The 20,794-nt window shown below is 44.6% G+C and overlaps 1 protein-coding gene across 2 annotated transcripts in view; it reads left to right on the top strand.

The window, feature by feature from the left end:
• The window catches only part of LOC127581141 (cytochrome P450 2D15-like), a 39,980-nt gene extending 19,710 nt beyond the window's left edge, over positions 1–20,270 (top strand). For both annotated transcript variants that reach the window (XM_052035176.1, XM_052035175.1), the window contains exons 2-9: positions 1,554–1,722; positions 2,490–2,642; positions 11,648–11,808; positions 16,258–16,431; positions 17,115–17,256; positions 17,662–17,849; positions 19,013–19,154; positions 19,555–20,270. In XM_052035176.1, coding sequence (XP_051891136.1) covers positions 1,554–1,722; positions 2,490–2,642; positions 11,648–11,808; positions 16,258–16,431; positions 17,115–17,256; positions 17,662–17,849; positions 19,013–19,154; positions 19,555–19,739 — 1,314 coding nt within the window. In that variant the 3' untranslated portion in view covers positions 19,740–20,270. The remainder of the gene's footprint in view (positions 1–1,553; positions 1,723–2,489; positions 2,643–11,647; positions 11,809–16,257; positions 16,432–17,114; positions 17,257–17,661; positions 17,850–19,012; positions 19,155–19,554) is intronic.
• The last annotated feature ends 524 nt before the right edge of the window (positions 20,271–20,794 follow it).

Here is a 20,794-nt window from a genome sequence, read left to right as displayed (position 1 = left end):
CATACCATCCGGGATTCATGCTCATTACCACAGAACCTCCTATCTGTTTCCCTGACTATCGAGTCCCCTATCACTACCACATGTCTCTTTCCCACCCTTCCTTTCTGAGCAGCAGTACCAGTCCCAGTGCCAGAGGCCTGGTCACTGCAGCTAGGCCCCTGCAGATCATCCCCCTCAACAGCCTCCAAGGCGGAAAACCTGTTACTGAGGAGAACAGCCTTCGGGGTTCCCTGCTCTGTCTGCCTGCCTGACTTCTTCTTTCTCTTCCCTCCCCTGACAGTCACCATTCTATCTGCGTCCTGAACCTCAGATGTACCTGCTCTAAGAGGGGTGACTGCCTCCTGATGGACCGTGTCTACATAACTCTCTCCCTCCCTTATGCTGCGCAGTGTTTGTAGCTGCGACTCCAGCTCATCAACTCTGAGCCGAAGTTCGTCCAGCCTCAAGCACTTACTGCAGATGTGGCCATTGTGGACCGCAATTCGACCAATCAATGATATAGAAAGGGGAGACCAACTTGATAAAACCCTTTTCATATAGTGTAATAAGGTAAAAAAATTTTCTTTAAATAAATGCTTATAACTTCTTCAGCAAGCACATAGCAGGGCAAGGGAAGGGAGGGGGAAGGAAGATGCCACAATGCATACAGCGCAGTTCAAGACTGACCAATTATTTAACATCCAGCCAGGGCAAGCAGATAGAACAATCCTTTTCAGAAACTACTTCTCTATCCACACCTTTGCACATACTAAGGAAGAATCAAGTATCACTTTTAGAAAATTCAATTCTCTTCATACAGTTTGAAGCTGCAGAGAGTAGTGGACTCAGCCCAATACCTCACGGGCACATTGAAAGCATTTACAAGAGGAATTCCCTCAAGAAGGCAACATCCATCAGCAAAGATCCCCGCCTTCCGGGCCATGCCATCTTCTTGCATCTACCATCAGGCAGGAGGTACAGAAGCCTGAAGTCCCACATCACCAGGGTTCAAGAACAGCTACTTGCCTTCAACCATTTGGTTCTTGAACCAACCTGCACAACCCTAATCCCTACCTCACAATGACCACTTTGCACTACAATGGACTTTGTTTTTTGTTTCTAATTGTGTTCTTTCTTGTATAGTTTATGTTTAATTTATGTTTCTCTTATGAATGTTGTCTCTTTAATACAATGTGCCTGTGATGCTGCTGCAAGTAAGTTTTTCATTGCACCTGTACACACATGTACTTGTGCATCTGACAATAAACTCAACTTTGACTCTGAAGCAGAGCTTCTGTGGCAGGTTTGGAATCTGCCCATCCGCAGGTGGATATGTGAGTGAATCAGCAGGGAAACAATGGCACGGGGAAACCAGCCCGTCGCGTTCAATGGTGCAGGGGCCAGAGAGCCAAGCTCCCTGGAGCCCAGTTCCAATGGCAGCGGGGGTGCAGAATAAACAGGTGCTGGGTCTGACTGAGAATTTAGCGTCAGCGCTGCCTCGGCTCGATGTTGCGTTTGGCCTCTGAGAGTTACAATAACGGCTGGTGCTTTCCCCATCATTCCCCCACTTTCAGCTGTGGAAGAAGTACGGCGAAGTGGTGAGTTTAGAGTTTGGGTGGACAAACGTGGTGGTGTTGAGCGGCTACAAGACCCTGAAAGAGGCGCTGGTGAAGAAATCGGAAGACTTTGCAGACCGGCCAGCGTTTCCAATATATAAGAAGGTCTTTGAGAGGATCGGGGAAGGTAAGTGTGGACCGGGCTCCTGAGGCAGTCCTGGGCACCAGGCGGGAGAGGCTGGGAATTGTTGGTCTTTAGATGTTTCTGTGTATGATTAACGCAGCCTAAACCTCACCACCAGAGGGGAGGGGGCTGGTTACAGTGCCTGGAGAAAGTTCAGGGGCTCAGCAAGAGCTTCCCGAGGAAGGCAGAATAAAAGTTAACTGGAGATGGACGTGGGAATGTTTTCTCCTGCTCCTTGGACACACTGGCCACTGGATACAGTGAGTGCAGTACCACTGGATGTACTGTGGCCCCTGGAGATGCTGGTTGTATTTCCATTGGATTCAGTCTCCCAGAGGGGGCCAGAGCTCGTGTTCCTGGGGGAAGCTCGAGCCAGTGCTGCCTGTATGCACTTGTACCACTTTATGTGTGTACGTATTTATATATATATATTACAATAGATTGCAGTGCGTGGGAAACGTCTGGGTGACCTACCTATGCGGGAGACCATCTTGTTACCCCAGTCAGCTCAAAATCCCATGCTGATGTTTTAGGATCTGGGTGAGTATCTGTAATTGTAAGTTAAAACGAGTGAGTCCTGTAAGCCATTGAGCACAGAAACAGGTCCTTCAGCCCACCATCTCCATGCCAACTATCAATACTAATCCATTTACCAGTACTTGGTCTGTAGCTTTCTATGTCTTGCCAATTCAAGTGCTCATGTAGATACCTGATTAAGGACTGGCTGAAAATGGAGATGAATAAACAACATTCCTGCTACACCCATCCAGGTATCGTGCTTGCCAGGTATGGCGACTGGTGGAAAGAACAGAGGAGATTTTCACTTCAGACCTTGAAAAACTTTGGGCTGGGGAAGAAGTCTCTTGAATTGCGAATTGTGGAAGAGGCTGGATATTTGAACCAAGTTTTTGAAGGTGAACAAGGTGGGTCGATCCTGTGGAAGCCACTGCCATATTTCATTTTTGTGCTACTGTGGGTGACTTGACACTTTGGTAAACCCAGTGTGTGACAGAAGGGCGGCAGGGTGTGGGTTAGCACCTGCAGTTCGGGGAATTGGTGAATTGGTTTACTATTGCCACATGTACCGAGGTACACTGTAAAGCTGTCTTTTGCATGGCATCCATATAGATTATTTCATCACATCAGTATATCGAGGTAGTTTAGGAGCAAACGGAAAGGCCACGGAGAGTTGATGTTCCAAATAACAGGCGATTTATTAAAACTGGTGCACACCAGGAGACCAGTCAAAGCTGCTCTACCTGAGCACGAATTTGGTACAGCTTTTACATTCTCAGCTGACAAGATTAGATAAGATAAGATATTTATTGGTCATATGTACTGTTACGGACTCAGTGAAAGTCCCTTTAAGATAGAGAGTGTGTGTGTTTGTGTGTGTGGGGCATGCTTACGTCAATAGAAGATAAAGGACGTAATGACGTTGTTGAAGAAGTTAGAAGAAGAGAGAGAGAGAGAAGGGAGAGAGACACCAGCCTGCTAGTTTTCTCTATCGATGGATGAGAAACAATAACTGTGTTTGCCACTGAAATCCATGTATGGAAGTTGGAAGTAATCCGGTGGAGTTCACTTTGTTGCTGACCTGTAGAAGGAAACAGGTATTTGTGTGTGGACGACCACGATTCCGATGCTTTTCGGGGTGAGGAAGTCACTACCGAGTAAACACTGAAGTGTCGCTGGGGTTCCATCGTGGAACATTTGGATTTCGTATTTACTCTCCCTATGTTCTCTACATCTATGTCTTATCTTCAGACAACGGTGGTTGTTGAAGAAGCCCTTGCTCATGTTTCACCTTATGGCTTGTGGAACTGAACTTTAAGAACCATTCCGGAACTTGGAGTTTGGGACTTTGCCACACACACACACATGACGAGTTTAGTTTTGGGGTTAATGTTCGAGGTTTAACATTTTTGAATTCTAACATACTAACATTTTGACTTTTATTTTACGTATTATCATAAGTAGTGATTAATAAAATAGTTTTTAACACCGAATCATGCTCAGTGTGTTTCTTTTGTTGCTGGTTCGTGACAAAATTGGGGGCTCGTCCGGGATAGTTCCCAAGGTTAACGAGATTCGTCCGGGATCCAATCCAAAGATTAACGAGTGTCGTCTGGGATCGTTCCCCAGATTGACGAGATTCGTTCGGGATTCAATCCAAAGATTTTTGAGGGAGGTCTGATAAATTCTTTTTAATTGGCTTGTGTGTGTGGAAACCAGCAGCAATGGATATTAAGGCATTTTTGGAGTCACCAACCCAAAAGGGATTGGAGGTGGCGAAAAAGGATGATTTGATAAAGATTGCTACAAGGTTAAACCTCACAGAAGTAAAGCAGTCTATGAGAAAGGCAGATATTCAGAGACTGATAGCTGGCCATTATGTGGAAAAGAAGGTGTTTGAGAAGGAAGTGTTAAAACAGTTTCCTGGCAGTGAAATAGCAATTTCTGAGGCACAGGTGCAGCTGGCAAAGATAGAGGCTGAACGAGAACAAAATAAATTAGAAGCTGAACGAGAGCAAAACAGATTAGAGGCTGAACGAGAGCAAACCTAGTTAAAGATAGAGGCCGAACGAGAACAGACCCAGTTAAAGATAGAGGCCGAACAAAAGAAATTAGAGACTGAACGAGAGATAACTCGGATGAAAATAGAGGCTGATCTAGCAATGAAGCAGATGGAATTGAGGAGGATGGAGCTGGATAGCGAGGAGAAAAAGAGGCAGCATGATTTACAAATGAAGCGAAAGAGTTCGGAATCTGATTCTGATGATGGTTTTTCAGCCAGCAGGGAGGTTCGATTAGTCCCTGCTTTTGAGGAAGATCAGGTTGATCAGTATTTCCAACATTTTGAAAAGGTTGCTGTGAGTTCAAACTGGCCAAGGAAAGGATGGGCTCTTATGGTACAGAGTGTGATTAAAGGTAAAGCTCAAAAAGCTTATTCTGCTTTGTCTGTTGAGGATGCAGCTGATTATACCAAGGTAAAACAAGCTATATTGAACGCCTATGAATTGGTACCTGAAGCTTATAGACAAAAAGTCGGAGACTTGAGGAAATCTGCAGATCAGACTTATATGGAATTTGCCAATGGAAAGAGAATATGTTTTGAACGATGGTACATGGCTAAAAATGTAGATGGGGATTTTGATAAATTGAAAGAATTGATATTAGTGGAGGACTTTAAAAGATGTGTTCCAGCTGAATTAACAACATATTTAAATGAAAAGGCAGTGGAAACTTTACAAGAAACTGCTAGGTTGGCAGATGATTATGCTTTAACCCATAAATCCAAATGGGGACAACCTAAAACCTTTCAAAAGAGTTACAAGGACAATACAGGTAAACCGGAGATTAAATTGGGAGGTAATCAAAAAGGAAAGGATGAAAAGAAGCCCGTGCTGGAGAAACCTGTTGAGCATACTTGCTATTACTGTAGGAAACCTGGCTATGTGATATCTAATTGTGCCCTTTTGAAGAAAAGGAAGGAAGCTCTGCCTAATGCTTGCTTTCAGGCAATTAAAAATCAAAAAGGTTTAGGAGGTGCTGTTAAAGATCAGTCCTTGCAAGAGGTAAAAGCGGAAAAGTTGGAGGAGGTGAGAAAGGAATTCCGTTCTTATGTATCAGAGGGTTTTGTTTCACTGAATGATGGGTCACCCCAGGTGCCAGTGAAAATTCTTAGAGATACTGGGGCTTGTCAATCTCTCTTGCTGGACAGTGTTTTAAATTTTGGTGAAGAAAGTGACACTGGTGAGGTAAATCTAATACGAGGCGTTACAGATGACACCATATCTGTCCCTTTACACAGGGTGATTTTAAAGTCAAAGTTCGTAGAAGGACCTGTCGAGATAGGGATTAGACCTAGGTTACCAGTGGAAGGAGTTTCTTTGTTATTGGGAAATGACCTTGCAGATGGAGAAATTGTTCCTGTGGTACGGTTAACGACCAAACCAAGGATTGATGAGTCTGAGAATGATCCAGATGTTTACCCATCATGTGCGATGACTCGAGCTAGAGCTAAAGAATTAGCCAAGACAGACAGTCCGGTGCAGTCTGATGTGGTTCCTTGTGACAGTCCTAAACAGGAAGAAAATTATGATGCCTTATCTGAGACTTTTCTGTCTTCACTGGAGGATCAACATCCTTATAGTGAGCCTGAATTTAAAGATTTGTCTTTGTCGAGGAAGGATTTTATGGTGAAACAGACAAAGGATCCTGAGTTGACAGAATTGAAAGAAAAAGCACTCTCATGTGAGGAGATTGAAAGAGTGCCAATTGGATATTATGTCAAAAATGGAGTGTTAATGAGGAAATGGAGACCTCCTCATGTTCCTGTTAATGAGGAATGGGAAGTTATTCATCAGGTTGTTGTTCCAAAAGTTTATAGGGATGAGATTTTAAACCTGGCACATAGTATGCCTTTGGGTGGTCATTTTGGTGTGAATAAAACTGTAGGGAAGATCTTGAAACGATTCTATTGGCCTGGTTTGAGAAAAGATGTGGTGATGTTTTGTCGAACCTGCCACACATGTCAGATGGTAGGTAAACCAAATCAAAAACCCCCTGTGGCTCCGTTGAAGCCAATTCCTGCTTTTGGTGAACCCTTTTCGAAGGTGATTGTGGACTGTGTTGGCCCATTACCAAAGTCTAAGACTGGAAATCAGTATTTGTTAACCATCATGTGTGCCACTTCTAGATTTCCAGAGGCAATACCCCTTAGAAATATTAAGGCCAAGATAGTGCCAAAGGCTCTTTTAAAATTTTTTACCTTGTTTGGTTTGCCAAAAGAAATCCAATCTGATCAAGGTAGTAATTTTATGTCAAATTTTTTTCAACAAATAGTCTATGAGCTGGGAGCAAAGCAGATTGTATCATCTGCATATCACCCAGAATCTCAAGGAGCTCTAGAGAGATTTCATTCTACTCTCAAAAATATGCTGAAGACGTATTGCTTTGAAAACACAAAGGATTGGGACGAAGGTATTCATTTACTTTTGTTTGCCGTTAGAGAATCAATCCAAGAGTCAATAGGATTTAGTCCGTTTGAGCTTGTATTTGGACATAGGGTGGATGATGTAAAGGTTGTTTCTAGAATGCCTGATGTTGATGTTGAGGAAGGCCAATTTAGACCAAATATTGTTCCATTGAAACTAAAAAACCAAAATATCATGGAGAACCTTGAAACGAAGTTGGACCATTTACAAGTTTCACAAAAACAACAGATGAGAGAATTAATTTTAAAATTTAAAAATCTGTTCCCAGATGTTCCAAACAAAACATCGATAATTACCCATGATGTTGATGTTGGGGATGCAAAACCAATCAAACAACACCCATATCGAATGAATGTGGAAAAAAGTAAACTTGTTGATCAGGAAATAAAATACATGTTGGAAAATGATATTATTAGACATTCTACTTCAAATTGGAGTTTGCCCTGTGTTATTGTACCTAAACCTGATGGAACTGTTAGATTTTGCACAGATTACAGGAAAGTGAATGCTGTAACGAAGTCAGATGCCTACCCTATTCCTAGGGTGGATGATTGCATAGATAGAGTGGGAAAGGCAAAATTTCTTACAAAGATTGACCTATTAAAAGGGTACTGGTGTGTTCCATTAACAGATAGAGGAAGGGAGATTTCAGCCTTTGTAACCCCTTCTGGATTGTATGAATACAATGTTTTACCATTTGGAATGAAAAATGCTCCGGCAACATTTCAAAGAATGATTAATTTGGTGATTCATAGGTTAAAACATACAGATGCCTACATTGACGACTTAGTGACTGGGAATGATACATGGGAGGATCACATCTCTGCGTTAGAAAGGTTGTTTGAAAGACTTTCCAAGGCTAACCTTACAGTTAACTTGGCTAAAAGTGAATTTGGCCATGCCACTGTGACGTATCTTGGTTATGTTGTAGGTCAAGGCAAGCAAGCTCCTGTTCAGGCAAAAGTTCAAGCAATACCTGAGTTCCCTATTTCCACAGGTACGAGGACTGTTAGAAGATTTTTGGGAATGGTTGGATATTATCGAAAATTTTGTAAAAATTTTGCTGATATTGCTCTTCCCTTAACTAATCTTCTGAAGAAGGGAGTAAAGTTTGTTTGGACAGATTCTTGTCAAGAAGCATTTGAGAAGCTGAAAGCCATTTTATGCTACCATCCTGTGCTCAAAACACCTGACTTTGAAAAGCCATTTTCATTAGCAGTAGATGCCAGTGATGAAGCTGCAGGAGCTGTGTTGTTGCAGAAGGGTGACCTTGATGATATTGACCATCCTGTAGCTTACTTTTCAGAGAAATTTAATGAGCATCAAAAGAATTATTCCACCATAGAGAAAGAATTACTGTCGCTTGTTTTAGCCTTGCAACATTTCAGTGTATATGTTTGCACCGCTCAGAAACCATTGACTGTATATACAGATCATAACCCATTGGTGTTTCTGAGCCGAGTAAAAAACAAGAACAGAAGGCTGTTAAACTGGAGTTTAATTTTGCAAGAGTTTGACCTCATGATAACTCACATTAAAGGCAAAGATAATGTGATTGCTGATTGTCTTTCCCGGTGTTAAATGGGAAACATGTATCTGTACTAATCTGATAGTCTGTAGTTGTGTAGAATCATAATTATTAACATTACTAACTATGCGCGGTTAAATTTTTCTTGGGAAAAATTTTTTTTAGGTGGGAGGTGTTACAGACTCAGTGAAAGTCCCTTTAAGATAGAGAGTGAGTGTGTTTGTGTGTGTGGGGCGTGCTTACGTCAATAGAAGATAAAGGACGTAATGACGTTGTTGAAGAAGTTAGAAGAAGAAGAAGAGAGAGAGAGAAGGGAGAGAGACACCAGCCTGCTAGTTTTCTCTATCGATGGATGAGAAACAATAACTGTGTTTGCCACTGAAATCCATGTATGGAAGTTGGAAGTAATCCGGTGGAGTTCACTTTGTTGCTGACCTGTAGAAGGAAACAGGTATTTGTGTGTGGACGACCACGATTCCGATGCTTTTCGGGGTGAGGAAGTCACTACCGAGTAAACACTGAAGTGTCGCTGGGGTTCCATCGTGGAACATTTGGATTTTGTATTTACTCTCCCTATGTTCTCTACATCTACGTCTTATCTTCAGACAACGGTGGTTGTTGAAGAAGCCCTTGCTCATGTTTCACCTTATGGCTTGCGGAACTGAACTTTAAGAACCATTCCGGAACTTGGAGTTTGGGACTTTGTCACACACACACACGACGAGTTTAGTTTTGGGGTTAACGTTCGAGGTTTAACATTTTTGAATTCTAACATACTAGCATTTTGACTTTTATTTTACGTATTATCATAAGTAGTGATTAATAAAATAGTTTTTAACACCGAATCATGCTCAGTGTGTTTCTTTTGTTGCTGGTTCGTGACAGTACATTGAAACACACAGTGAAATGCATCTTTTGCATAGAGTGTGCTGGGGGCAGCCCGCAAGTGTCGCCACACTTCCAGTGCCAACATAGCATGCCCACAATTTCCTAACCCTTACGCCTTTGGAATGTGGGAGGAAACCGAAGCACCAGGAGGAAACCCACGCAGACACGGGGAAAACGTACAAACTCCTTACAGACAGCGGCTGGAATTAAACCCGGGTCGCTGTCGCTGTAACAGTGTTATGCTAACCGCTACACTACCGTGCTGCACAGAAAAGCTAAGTTTGGATAACAGAACGGTGGTTACAGAAAGACGACAGAAACAAACTGGGTCTTTTTTACAGAATAAAATGATTATCCACAAGTCACACAGTAAATCTGATGTTCTGTTACAACAATGGGTGCACACTTTAACATAATTAATGAAGCTCCTGAAATTTGGGTGTCATCACTGCTGCAGTCCATGCCTCTACTCTTAGGCTTTGTCTATGGTTACCCGTTATCACATTAGCGCAAACCAGCTCCCTATTTACTAGTTATTAGCCCTCACTATTCTTTCCCCTCTAACAGGTAGTACAAGGGAAAACAATAACAAAATGAGTGTTACAATTACAGAGCAGTGCAGGTAGACAAATAAGGTGCAAGGCCATGACAAGAGTAGATTGTGAGGTCAAGAATCCATCTTGTAAGATAAGATTTCTTTATTAGTCACATGTACATTGAAACACACAGTGAAATGCACCTTTTTGTAGAATGTGCTGGGGGCAGCCTGAAAGTGTCGCCACGCTTCCAGCGCCAACATTGCATGCTCATAACTTCCTAACCCCTTTGTCTTTGGAATGTGGGAGGAAACCGGAGCACCCAGAGGAAACCCACTCCGTCATGGGGAGAACATACAAACTCCTTACAGACAGTGGTGGGAATTGAACCCAGGTCACTGGTGCTGCAATAGCGTTGCGCTAACCGCTACACTATCCTGTCTGCCTGTCCTTATGGTACAAGAGGTCCATTCAATAGTCTTACAACAGCAGGATAGAAGCTGTCCTTGAGCCTAGTGGTACGTGCTTTCAGGCTTTTGTATCATCTGCCCGATGGGAGGGGGGAGAAGACAGAATGTTACCCCCTCCCCTCTCCTCTCAATGGACACTTTGAAGAGATCCATCAGTTTGAGGTGGAATCAATTTAGCTCAAATCATCTCCAGTTTTCTAGCCCTTTTGCCAATGGAAGGAAGGTCTTTGGATCCAGAGTTGTCACCCAGGAGGTGGGTGTACAAAATAAGCTGTGGTAATATTGAATCTTTTCCTTTAAGATGCTGCAGGGCCTCCTCTAGAAGTTCTGTCAGCTGCTTCTGATAGTGCTCTGAGGCAAACGGCAAACATTGACATTGACGTTGCCTTTCCAACAAGGTGAAATAGGTCCAAACTGCTTCACAGGAGTGCACCCAGATCAAAAGCACGATATTAGTCAACCAAGGTACGTTAGGACATGTGATCGAATACTTGATCAAAGGTTATAACCAATTCACAATACAAGAGCATCTGAAAGGCAGAGGGAGGTGAGGAGGTATCGAACTGGAAATGACCAGTGTTAGAGAACATGCAAAGTGGGAGCAGAAGTATCCCTCCCTGATCTGAACTTTGGCTTTTACTCATAAACCCAACCTGCGCCTTAACTCTTGACTCTCCTGTAGCCCAAAATGGACCTGGAACCCAGACAGCTGAAGGCTCAGCTGGTTGTGGAGTAAATAAAATGGTGAGAGTTGTAGAAGGGTCCAGAGATTGGGGAAAGGTAGAGATCTCAGAGGGTTGTAGTGCAGGGAAAGGATGCAGAGATTGGGAGAAATGCCATGGAAGGAGTCAACATTTTTAAGATTGAGCCTTTGGTGAATCTGAAACCAACGAGAACAGGGTGGTGTCTGAATGAGGCTTAAGATAAGATAGGATTTCTTTATTAGTCACATCTACATCGAAACACACAGTGAAATCCATCTTTTGCGTAGTGTTCTGGGGGCAGCCCGCAAGTGTCGCCACTCTTATGGCGCCAACATAGAATGCCCACAACTTCCTAACCTGTACGTCTTTGGAATGTGGGAGGAAACCAGAGCACCCGGAGGAAACCCACACGGACATGGGGAGAACGTACAAACTCCTTACAGAGAGTGGCCAGAATTGAACCCGGGTTGCTGGCGCTGTAAAGTGTTTCACTAACCACTACACTACCGTGCAACAGTTTTGAATGAGTTCAGGTTTAACGAAGAAGGAATATCATCGGCTGGCCAGGAGAATGTTGAGTAACCAAGGCTGTATAACTGAAAACCTTGTGTGCTTTTAAGCAGTGTTCCAAAATGTCCGGAAATGGGAGCCTCACAATGAGATCGAGCAGTGAACAGTTAGTGCAGACCAGAGTTGAGAGGCTGATAAATCTCTTCCTGTAATCTATTTCTTTACAGTTTCAGAATTTATTATTTCTGCCGTCATTACTTGGAAAAATTATAACTTCTTATCATTTATTCAGGTCTCCCTTTTGATCCACATTTCTATCTAACTTATGCGACCGCAAACATTATCTGCTCAATTGTCTTCGGAGAACGTTTTGAATATCGTGATGAGAAGCTCCTTCGATTTTTGCACATACTTGAAGAAAGCTTTGTGTTGGAAGGTGGATTTTGGGGTCAGGTATGGCAGATTGTTGATTCAACAATGAACGTACCACTTGTGGACATTGTAGGCCTCTGCCTAGTAGTCAGCCTCAAATTTATCTCAGTCGGTGGTAGTGGAGAGAGAAGAACTGACTTAGTATTGAAGATGGAAAAACTGCAGCAGAATCCAAAAATTCAGCTACAAACAGAGGAAGCAAATTACCTGAAACTGTTGAATTTGATGTTGAGCCCAGAAGGTTGGAACATGTCTGGATGGAAGTTAACACAACAGATTCTGCAGATGCTGGAATCTGGAGCAACACACATGAAATGCTGGAGGAAATCAGCAGGTCAGGCAGCATCTGTGGAGGGAAATAAACAGCTGACGTTTCAGAGGGAGGGGGAGGAGCACAGGGGCACAGGCTGGCAGGTGATAGGCGAGTCCAGGTGAGAGGGGACGGTAGGTAAGTGGGGGAGTGGTTCTGGATGAGACTTCCCTCGCTCACCCGGACTCACCTATCACCTGCTCCTCACCCTCCCCTGACATTCTGGCTTCTGCCCTTTTCCTTTCCAGTCCTGATGAAGGGTCTCGACCTGAAACGTCGACTGTTTATTTCCCTCCACAGTTGCTGCCTGGCCTGCTGAGTTCCTCCAGCATTTTGGATGGAAGTTGAGGTGTTATTCCTCAAGCTTGTCGTGGGCCTCATTATAACAGTGCTTGGGGCCACAGATAGATAGGTCGGAGTGGGAGCCTAACCTTTACTTGTGTTTTCTGTCTCTAACTCCACTAACGCTGCCTGATCTACTGGGTATTCCCTGCAGCTCTGCATTTCACAGCTTTTACATATTCCTCTGTTGTGTTCTCTATTCATCTCTCTTTGTAACATCCTTGATAACCAGATGGCTTCATCAGCAGTTAGTGAAGCCATCAATTGATATAAGTTCACCCCGTTCTCTTTCTCCTATCCATCCACACACACACACACACACACACACACACACACACACACACACACACACACACACACACACACACACACACACACACACCCTATCCGCAACCTAAAACTAACTTGTTTTCTCTCTTTCCCAGTTCTCATAAAGGTTCCTGGCCCTCAAACATTAAACCTGTTTCTCTTACCATAGACGCTGTCTGCTGTATGTTTCCAGCATTTTCTGTTTTTACCTCAGATTTCCAGCATCTGCAGTTTTTCCTTTGATTTTTTTCTAAAAATTTGTGAGGAGGGCTATCTCATGAAATATTAGCGAGAGGTGATAATAGAACAGGTGCCAGGAAAGAGGACGTTAAAGGACTGTGCAGGTAGTACTGGGCATCTGAGTGGAGGCACTGTTATCTTTTCTCTTCTTGCTTCTCACAGCTGATGGAAATGAAGAAGTGCACCACTGTGTCCTGAAGGTGGTGGTCTGGGACGAGGTGTTTGTTGATAACCCAAATTATTCTGGAGTGGGCTCCCCTCTGGTTCAGCTTTCAAGAGATACCTGGACTACAAGCAGGCAGGCTCTCTTCCAAACTGGTGCCCTTTTGAAGAGGAGATCAGGATGTGCAGCACACACAGCATAGGACAGCAGAGGAACAGGCGCTTTGGCCCATGATGTCTGTGCCGAGCATGATGCCAAATTAAACTAAACCCTTCTGATCCATATCCCTCCATTCTCTGCACATTCATCTGCCTATCTAAAAGCCTCTTAAATGCCTCTATTGTATCTGCCTCCACCACCACTCCTGGCAGCGCATTCTAGGCACCCACCACCCTCTGTAAAAAAAAACTTGCCCCGCACATCTTGAAACTTCCCCTCTCTCACCTTAAATACATGTCCTTCAACACTGCTACCCTGGGAAAAAGATACCGGCTGTCTACTCTGTCAATGCCTCTCATAATCTTATAAACTTCAGTCAGGTCTCCCCTGACGCTCCAGAGGAAACAATCCAAGTATAATCCAATCCATGCAGTGAGGTAGACAATCACGAGGAAATGATTCTGGCCCGAGTGAAGGAAGATGGCAGAAGAAAATGCCTTTGTGTGATAGTATCAGCTATAGGTCCATCACCCCTCATTCCTTGGCCAATCGACCCAGGGGCATCCACAACCAGGTGATGTGTTAGAGCCCAAACATGTTAAAGTGATCAGAAATACAACGTAATCTGGGGAATCACTGTGACAATACTGTGAATCTTGATGATATTCAGAACAACATTGGGATCAATTCAGAGTGAAGAAATTCAACAGATCAATTAAAATTTCACCTTCGTAATTTAATGCGGCAACTGGTGACCTGTGTTATAATTTCATATAAATTATTAAAGTAACATATTCCAAAAAGGACAGTAAAACATGGGTATCTGAAAGGAATATGTTTGCAAACCAACATGTTGGGATTCATTAATAGATATGATGACTGAGATATTTTGATAGTTTGCAAGGAATTGGATGTCAGTTTGGTGAAGCTTCTGAGTCAGTTTCATTGTAAAGAGTGTTGATAGCTATGGGAGATTTCAGCTCAATCTCAACACTGAAGAGATTCAAACACATAGCTGATTTTAGATTAAAGGAAGAGTTGAGCCTCCAGCCAATTGATTGCTGGTTACTGACTCTTGTTTGGTGTTTCCCACAGCTGGATGTTGACACTGTCCTGCAGCCCATCCCGTACAATGTTGTGTGTCAGCTTTCTGATGTTGCAATATCCGACTTGGTTAATTGTCCATCATATCCTGCCCCCTTTTGGCCTTGTCAACCCCAGCCCATGGGTCTGCTGGTGGAGTGGGGGTGAGATGAAGGAGGCGTGTAAAGCAGACTTCTGCCAGTGGCCTCGAAACCCCGTCGGCAGCCACTGGGAGCTCACACGCCCGTTCCTCTGGCGCCAGTTTTCCAGTGAGGGTGCTGGCCTCCCTCGGTACAGTCCACCAGCATGCAGCGGACACTGCACCCGTCCTCGTCTGCCTGCCCTCCCTCGACCTCCATCTCCAGCTGGATTCCCCGTGTTACACGGCCCGCTGTTACCCGCCACCCCCAGCATACATTGGGCACACACTCTCATCACCCCTGGGTGGACGAGGACCTGTTCACCCCGGCACGAGCCGTCTGCTGTATTAAACACCACCCACCCCCCCCCCACTCCTTCTCAGATTCTCCCTCCTCTCCCCTGCCTCCCAAGGATTAAATGCCCAGGGTTGCTCCTCCTCAGCACTGTCCTTGGCTTTGCCCCTGGTCCCTCATGGGCCCTCTTTGCCCTGACGTCACCCGTGTATCACTGAGGTCTGGTATCAAAACATCTTCTCCCCATTCCTATGTCCAAAGTCACCACACAGCACTTCCAACTCAGTATTCCAATCACTGCAGCATCTTCTCTCCACCCTCTCCTCGGCCGTGGGCCCGGGTGGTTTGCTCCTGCTGCCAAGAGGGCCTAGGGCACAGCAGGCACCTTGCTGGGGCTCACATCCCGTGACGGATGTCCACACAATGACGACAATAGGCACCTAGAGTGCATTGGCCATGGCTTTCCAGTGTAGAGGGAGAGGGGGAGCCAACACATCATCAGTCTAGCGACACAAGAGACTGCAGATGCTGGAAGCTGGAGCAACACACAAAACACCAGGGGAACTCAGCGGGTCAGGCAGCATGTATAGAAGTAAAGGGACAGTTGACATTTCTGGTCGGGACTGAGGGGAGGTGAGGGGGAGGGGCGGAGCAAGAGCTGGCCAGCAGTAGGTGGATCCAGGTGAGGAGGGGAGGCAGGCAGAGGAGGGATGGAGGTGCAGAAATAGCGACGGAGGCTGGGAGGCGAGAGGTGGAGGCAACCCAGGGCCGCAGGTGATGGAATCTGATAGGACAGGAAGGTGGAGTGTGGGATGAAGGGAGGGAGGTGGGGAGGGCAGGTAGGGACAGTAGGGAGGGGAGGGCAGGGGAGGGTCCCAGTGGAAGGAGTGTGTGGGTGATGGACAGATGCAGTGGGTGAAGGAGGGGAAAGAGACCCCTCCTCCACCTGCCACCTGCCTGTCACAGCTGGATCCACCAATCACTTGCCTCGCCCCTCCCCGCCACCTCTTGATACTGGCCGTCTCCCTTCCAGCTTTCAGTCCAGATGAAGCGTCATAACCCGAAACCACCCACCCACCCACACACACACACACACACACACACACACACACACACACACACACACACACACACACACACACACACACACACACACACACACACACACACACACACACACAGAGTAGGTATCCCTCTCCCTACATCACAGATGTTTCAATCCTGTCAGCTGAGACTTTGTGTCCTTCACAAAGTGCTCAGCGGCGAATAATCAGACAGCAGATTATTGGATCTGGCGTCGCCAACTCTGCCCGTCACATCCTGTCTTGATTTTGTATTTCTGTCAAAATTAACCTTTTTGTTTATTATTTTAAGAAAAATCAGAGAATGCAAAAGAATGTATTTAATTTCAAACCCTGTCTCTGTTGCAGTTGGCGAATGCGTTCCCCTTCCTGTGTTCCCTCCCAGGGCCACAGAACAAAATATTTCAAAATCAGGAGAAAATCAATCAGTTTTTGCAAGAAATTGTCACGAGGCATAAGCAATCATGGGATCCACATGATATCAGGGACTTCATTGATGCTTTCTTAGCAGAACAAGAGAAGGTAGGTGATGATTAGTGGCACATCCAGTTGTATTTCCCAACCTTTTCCAGGGAAGGTAACTGCAGCACTCTGCACGCAGTGTTGTTTGCCTGGCCTTAAGTAACGTGGCCAGATCTCTTACACAACATTCCAGTTGACCAATAAAATTGGAGCAAAATGTCTCTACACTTGTACTCAAACACTCGTGTAATATCTTTGCATGTTAACAGCAGCTTAACTTTTAGTGAGTCAACATAGCGTTGCGCAGTACAGGAACAGACCCTTTGGCCCACTACGTCCATGCTGACCATTACCTTTATCTATACATGTCCCATTTCCCCACATTTGGTCCGTAGCTTCACAAGGGCACACCGTTCCCTCTGAACACTCACGCTTTTCAATCCCTCACCATCTAAAAGTACTCTGCCCATCTCCGCTAATCTCAATCCCTCTATTCCTTCCCTTTCACACCGCAGCTTCCTCTGCTCCAGTGAGGACAATCCCAGCCTATCCAAACTCTACTTGTAACTGTAGCCACCCTCTCCTAGAATGTCTTGGCCACAATTGAGTGCTCATTTGTCACCTCACCAGTGTATTATACTGTTTCCAGATACATTTAAAGCAGGATGACTGACTTCAGCACTGTTCCTATGATCAATCTTTGATTCTACATATTAACACTGGTTTTCTTAACTGCATCTTAGATGAAGAACACACCGAATACAAGTTTCCTGGAGAGCAAGATGATTGGGTCATTAATTAGCCTCTTTGCTGCAGGTACAGAGACCACCTCCACCACCCTGAACTGGGGCTTGCTCTTCATGGTGCTACATCCAGATGTCCAGTGTAAGTGTAACAACGTCTTTGCCAGTCCCATTACCAAGTGTGCACTGGTGTGGATGGAAGGTGTGGAGAAAGAGTGCAACAGTGTCAAAAGAGGGAGAAGGAGGTGATGAGGAAAAGTTTCAGTTAATTTTCAGGCTAAAGATCCAATTATCAGCACCAGGTTTCGAAACAATCAGTTCATGAAAACCCATTCTCTAAGCACTTATCCCACTGGTGTTTATCGGACCTTGCAATGTACAAATTGGTTGGTCTACTTTCTAACATACAACTGTGACGACATTGCTGAAATTTCTTTTAGCAATAAGACTCTGTGGGACTTTTTGAGCGGAGGAAAGAGACGACTAAAACACAAGTTCCTTCTTTCAACTGAAGCTCGAAATTTCTGTTCTTGTTTTGTTCCTGCAGCTCAGGTCCACGAGGAGATTGACAGAGTGATTGGGAAGGAGCGAAACCCAAAGCTGGAAGACCGGGAGGAAATGCCATTCACTAATGCTGTTATCCATGAAATCCAACGCTTAGGGAATATTCTTCCAATTTCACTACCTCATCAAACATACAGAGACACCACGGTCATGGGTTACACCATCCCTAAGGTACAATCTAAAGTTAATCTTCAATGTTCAGCTCCTTTTCTGACCCTCAATACACTGGATGACTCTGAAAGCACAGTTACTGAAAAATTGGGCTTTGGAAGTTGTTGGCGTGCCAAATGGGCACTATTGCCCACAGGTCTTTCCTGGAAACCATTGTGAAGTTATCCAGAAGTACCTGAAATATGTCAGTGTGTTGTTCACCCAGAATTATGCAGTAAAATGGGAGCTGAGCTACTTTACAAGGCACACAACCCGATTTAGTGGAATGCACAAACTTTACAATATTCCAATCCCACAAGGATGTCGGCTCTCAAAGACACCCTATCCCAGAAAACACAGACAGCAACACGTAGTGGGGGGAAGGGTCAACAGCGAGGGAGTGTGGGTGGAGTGCCTCAGATGTGTGCGACTGACTGATTGAGTGAGAGGAAGAGGGAGGGCGATAGAGGGAGAGTGTGCCAGTGTGAATTAATACCTTTGTATGGCTTTACATGTCTTACATTATTTGCTTAAATAATGGAACTGTGAAACTTCTTGTGACATTACTGCATGATATAGAGATTGTTGCTGTAGCCAACACACCACTGACTACCTCCTGCAGAACTCTCCTAGTGGCAGCCATTCAGTGACTCCTGGCTCCATGCAGCAGAGCGCCTCCCTGTACGTCAAGCAGGGTGAATCAAATATCTCTCTCCCTCGCTGGCGACCCTTCCCCCCAGTAGGTGTTGCTGCTGTCTGTGTTTACTGGGAGAGGGTGTCTTTGAGTGGTAGTTGGACAGGTACCTGGACAGGAAGAGGTTTAGAGGGATATGGGCCCAACATGGGCAAGTGGGACTGGCTTAGATGGGAATCTTGGTTGGCATGGACCAGTTGGGCCGAAGGGCCTGTTTCCATGCTGCATTACTGTATGATTGGGAGGATGGCTCCATTCTTTACGTTTGTGCCAATAGGTCTCCCAAAGCATTGGTCATGGACCATAAGCTCCAGGTAGCAGTGAGGAAGAAATGTACCGCAGAGTTAGATTGAATATCTTCTGGTGGGTCATTGGGACTGCAATTCATAGCCCTCAATCTAAAGGCCAGAATACAAGAATCCTCCTCATAGCGTGGAGGGCCTGTTACAAATATGCTGTGGATTAATATGTCCCTTTGAATGTCTTTCAGGGAACAACAATCATTCCAAATCTTTCCTCGGCCTTGTTTGATGAAGACGTTTGGTCGACTCCACATCAGTTCAATCCGGGACACTTCCTCAACTCGGATGGGAACTTTGTGAAGCCAGAAGCCTTCATCCCATTCTCTGCAGGTAAGGTGGGATTTGCGGATCATTAAATGTACCAGAAGGCAGAGCTGCGGTTGTGGATATCCAGCTCCATCTCCCAGACTCCACAGAGGGAGGCTGATGGCTTATTCCTGGATTTGTAAAATTCACCTCATTAACTTCTACATGTAACTGCTGAAAGCCTTTATGGTCACCCACGTGCTGAAGAGTACATCTTATATTGACTAAAGACAATAAGTAGAATAAACATTTGCTTAACTTTGATAAAGGCTGGAAGTGCACTACTTCTGTATGAAATTACACAGGGTTGGATAAGGCAGATGATATTAGGACTTCGAGCCATTGTTGTTCAATCAGTGTGACCTGGCAGTGATCTTCAGTCCCTCTCTTGGGACACTAACCACTCCTGCCCCTCTCCCTACAGGTCATCGTGTGTGTTTGGGGGAGCGGCTGGCAAAGACGGAGCTCTTCATCTTCTTCATGTCCATGCTCCAACGATTCACTTTCCATCTCCCGGAAAATGAGCCAAGGCCAAGCTACAGGGATGCCAGATTCGGAATCACCCTCTGTCCACTCCCGTGTCGGCTCTGTGTTAAAGCCAGATTGTGATGGATATTCACTTTTTACTAAACTCAGCTTTTTAGCAGAGCAAAAGAAAATCTCTCAGATTAATATGTTTATTGTTAATTTTTAACGAGTACTATTTAGCCATCCTCTTGGGAAACAGTACTGTCCAGGCTCAGAGAACCCTATTGTTGATTTAACTGAGAGTGCAACCTAATCAGAAGGAACAACATTGTCTATGTTAACCTAAGGATCCAGCCATCTGACCTGATCAATGCAGTTGTGAAAACATCACATGCAGATGAGGTTGTCACTAGGTGACTGGCAAAAAATAATACAAGCATTAGAAGGGAGTAAAGGTGGGGAGGAGTTACAGAGATGAAGACACAGAGTCCACTGCTCAACCTCGACCCGAGGAGGTCTCTTCCAGAGCATCCTTTCTGCGATGGACGACATGTTCATCTGCACCTCATTGGTATGGTTTTCTAGTTTAGAATTGTACTTTTGTTTGGAAATCCTTTGTAGAATTACAATCACTGTTAGAATTTACTCCTCAAATAAATGTGCTTCATCTGAAATAAATTAACTGTGTTTAATCTGTTTTGTTAGCTGAAGGCATCTCCTCCTTGGTTGGGAGGGGGACCCACCGCTCGAAATGGTGATTATTGACAGCTAAACTCTTTCAGAAAAGAGACTAAATGGTTATGTAAGTTAATCTTTGATGAAGTATAATCTCCCTAAAGTGAGGGTACTGATAGACACCTATAACAATAATACTTAAGGTCTTTGCACTCAATTAGTAGTTGTCCAATTCAGAGCGCACTCAATAAGTGCAATAACACACCACCTAGTACTGAAATGGCTGACATCCTGGTTCCAGTAACTGCTCATGTAAATGCTGGTCAATGTTCTGAATGTGTTAATAGTATAACAGAAATATGGAATAATAGAACTGATGCTCCTCAAGCTGAGCAGAATAGAGAAAAACCATTTCCACACTTGTCCACATGGAAGACTATCTACGAATTACTATTGACTCGACCATTAATACAGGTGTCACACATCCCGGGACATACTGCAGGCCACTTCCACTGCTATGG

The sequence above is a fragment of the Pristis pectinata genome, chromosome 21 (genome assembly GCF_009764475.1).
Source record: "Pristis pectinata isolate sPriPec2 chromosome 21, sPriPec2.1.pri, whole genome shotgun sequence".
In the NCBI taxonomy this organism is placed as follows: Eukaryota; Metazoa; Chordata; class Chondrichthyes; order Rhinopristiformes; family Pristidae; genus Pristis; species Pristis pectinata.
The sequence above is the reverse complement of the archived record's forward strand: the minus strand, read 5'-3'. Positions and strand labels throughout refer to the sequence as shown.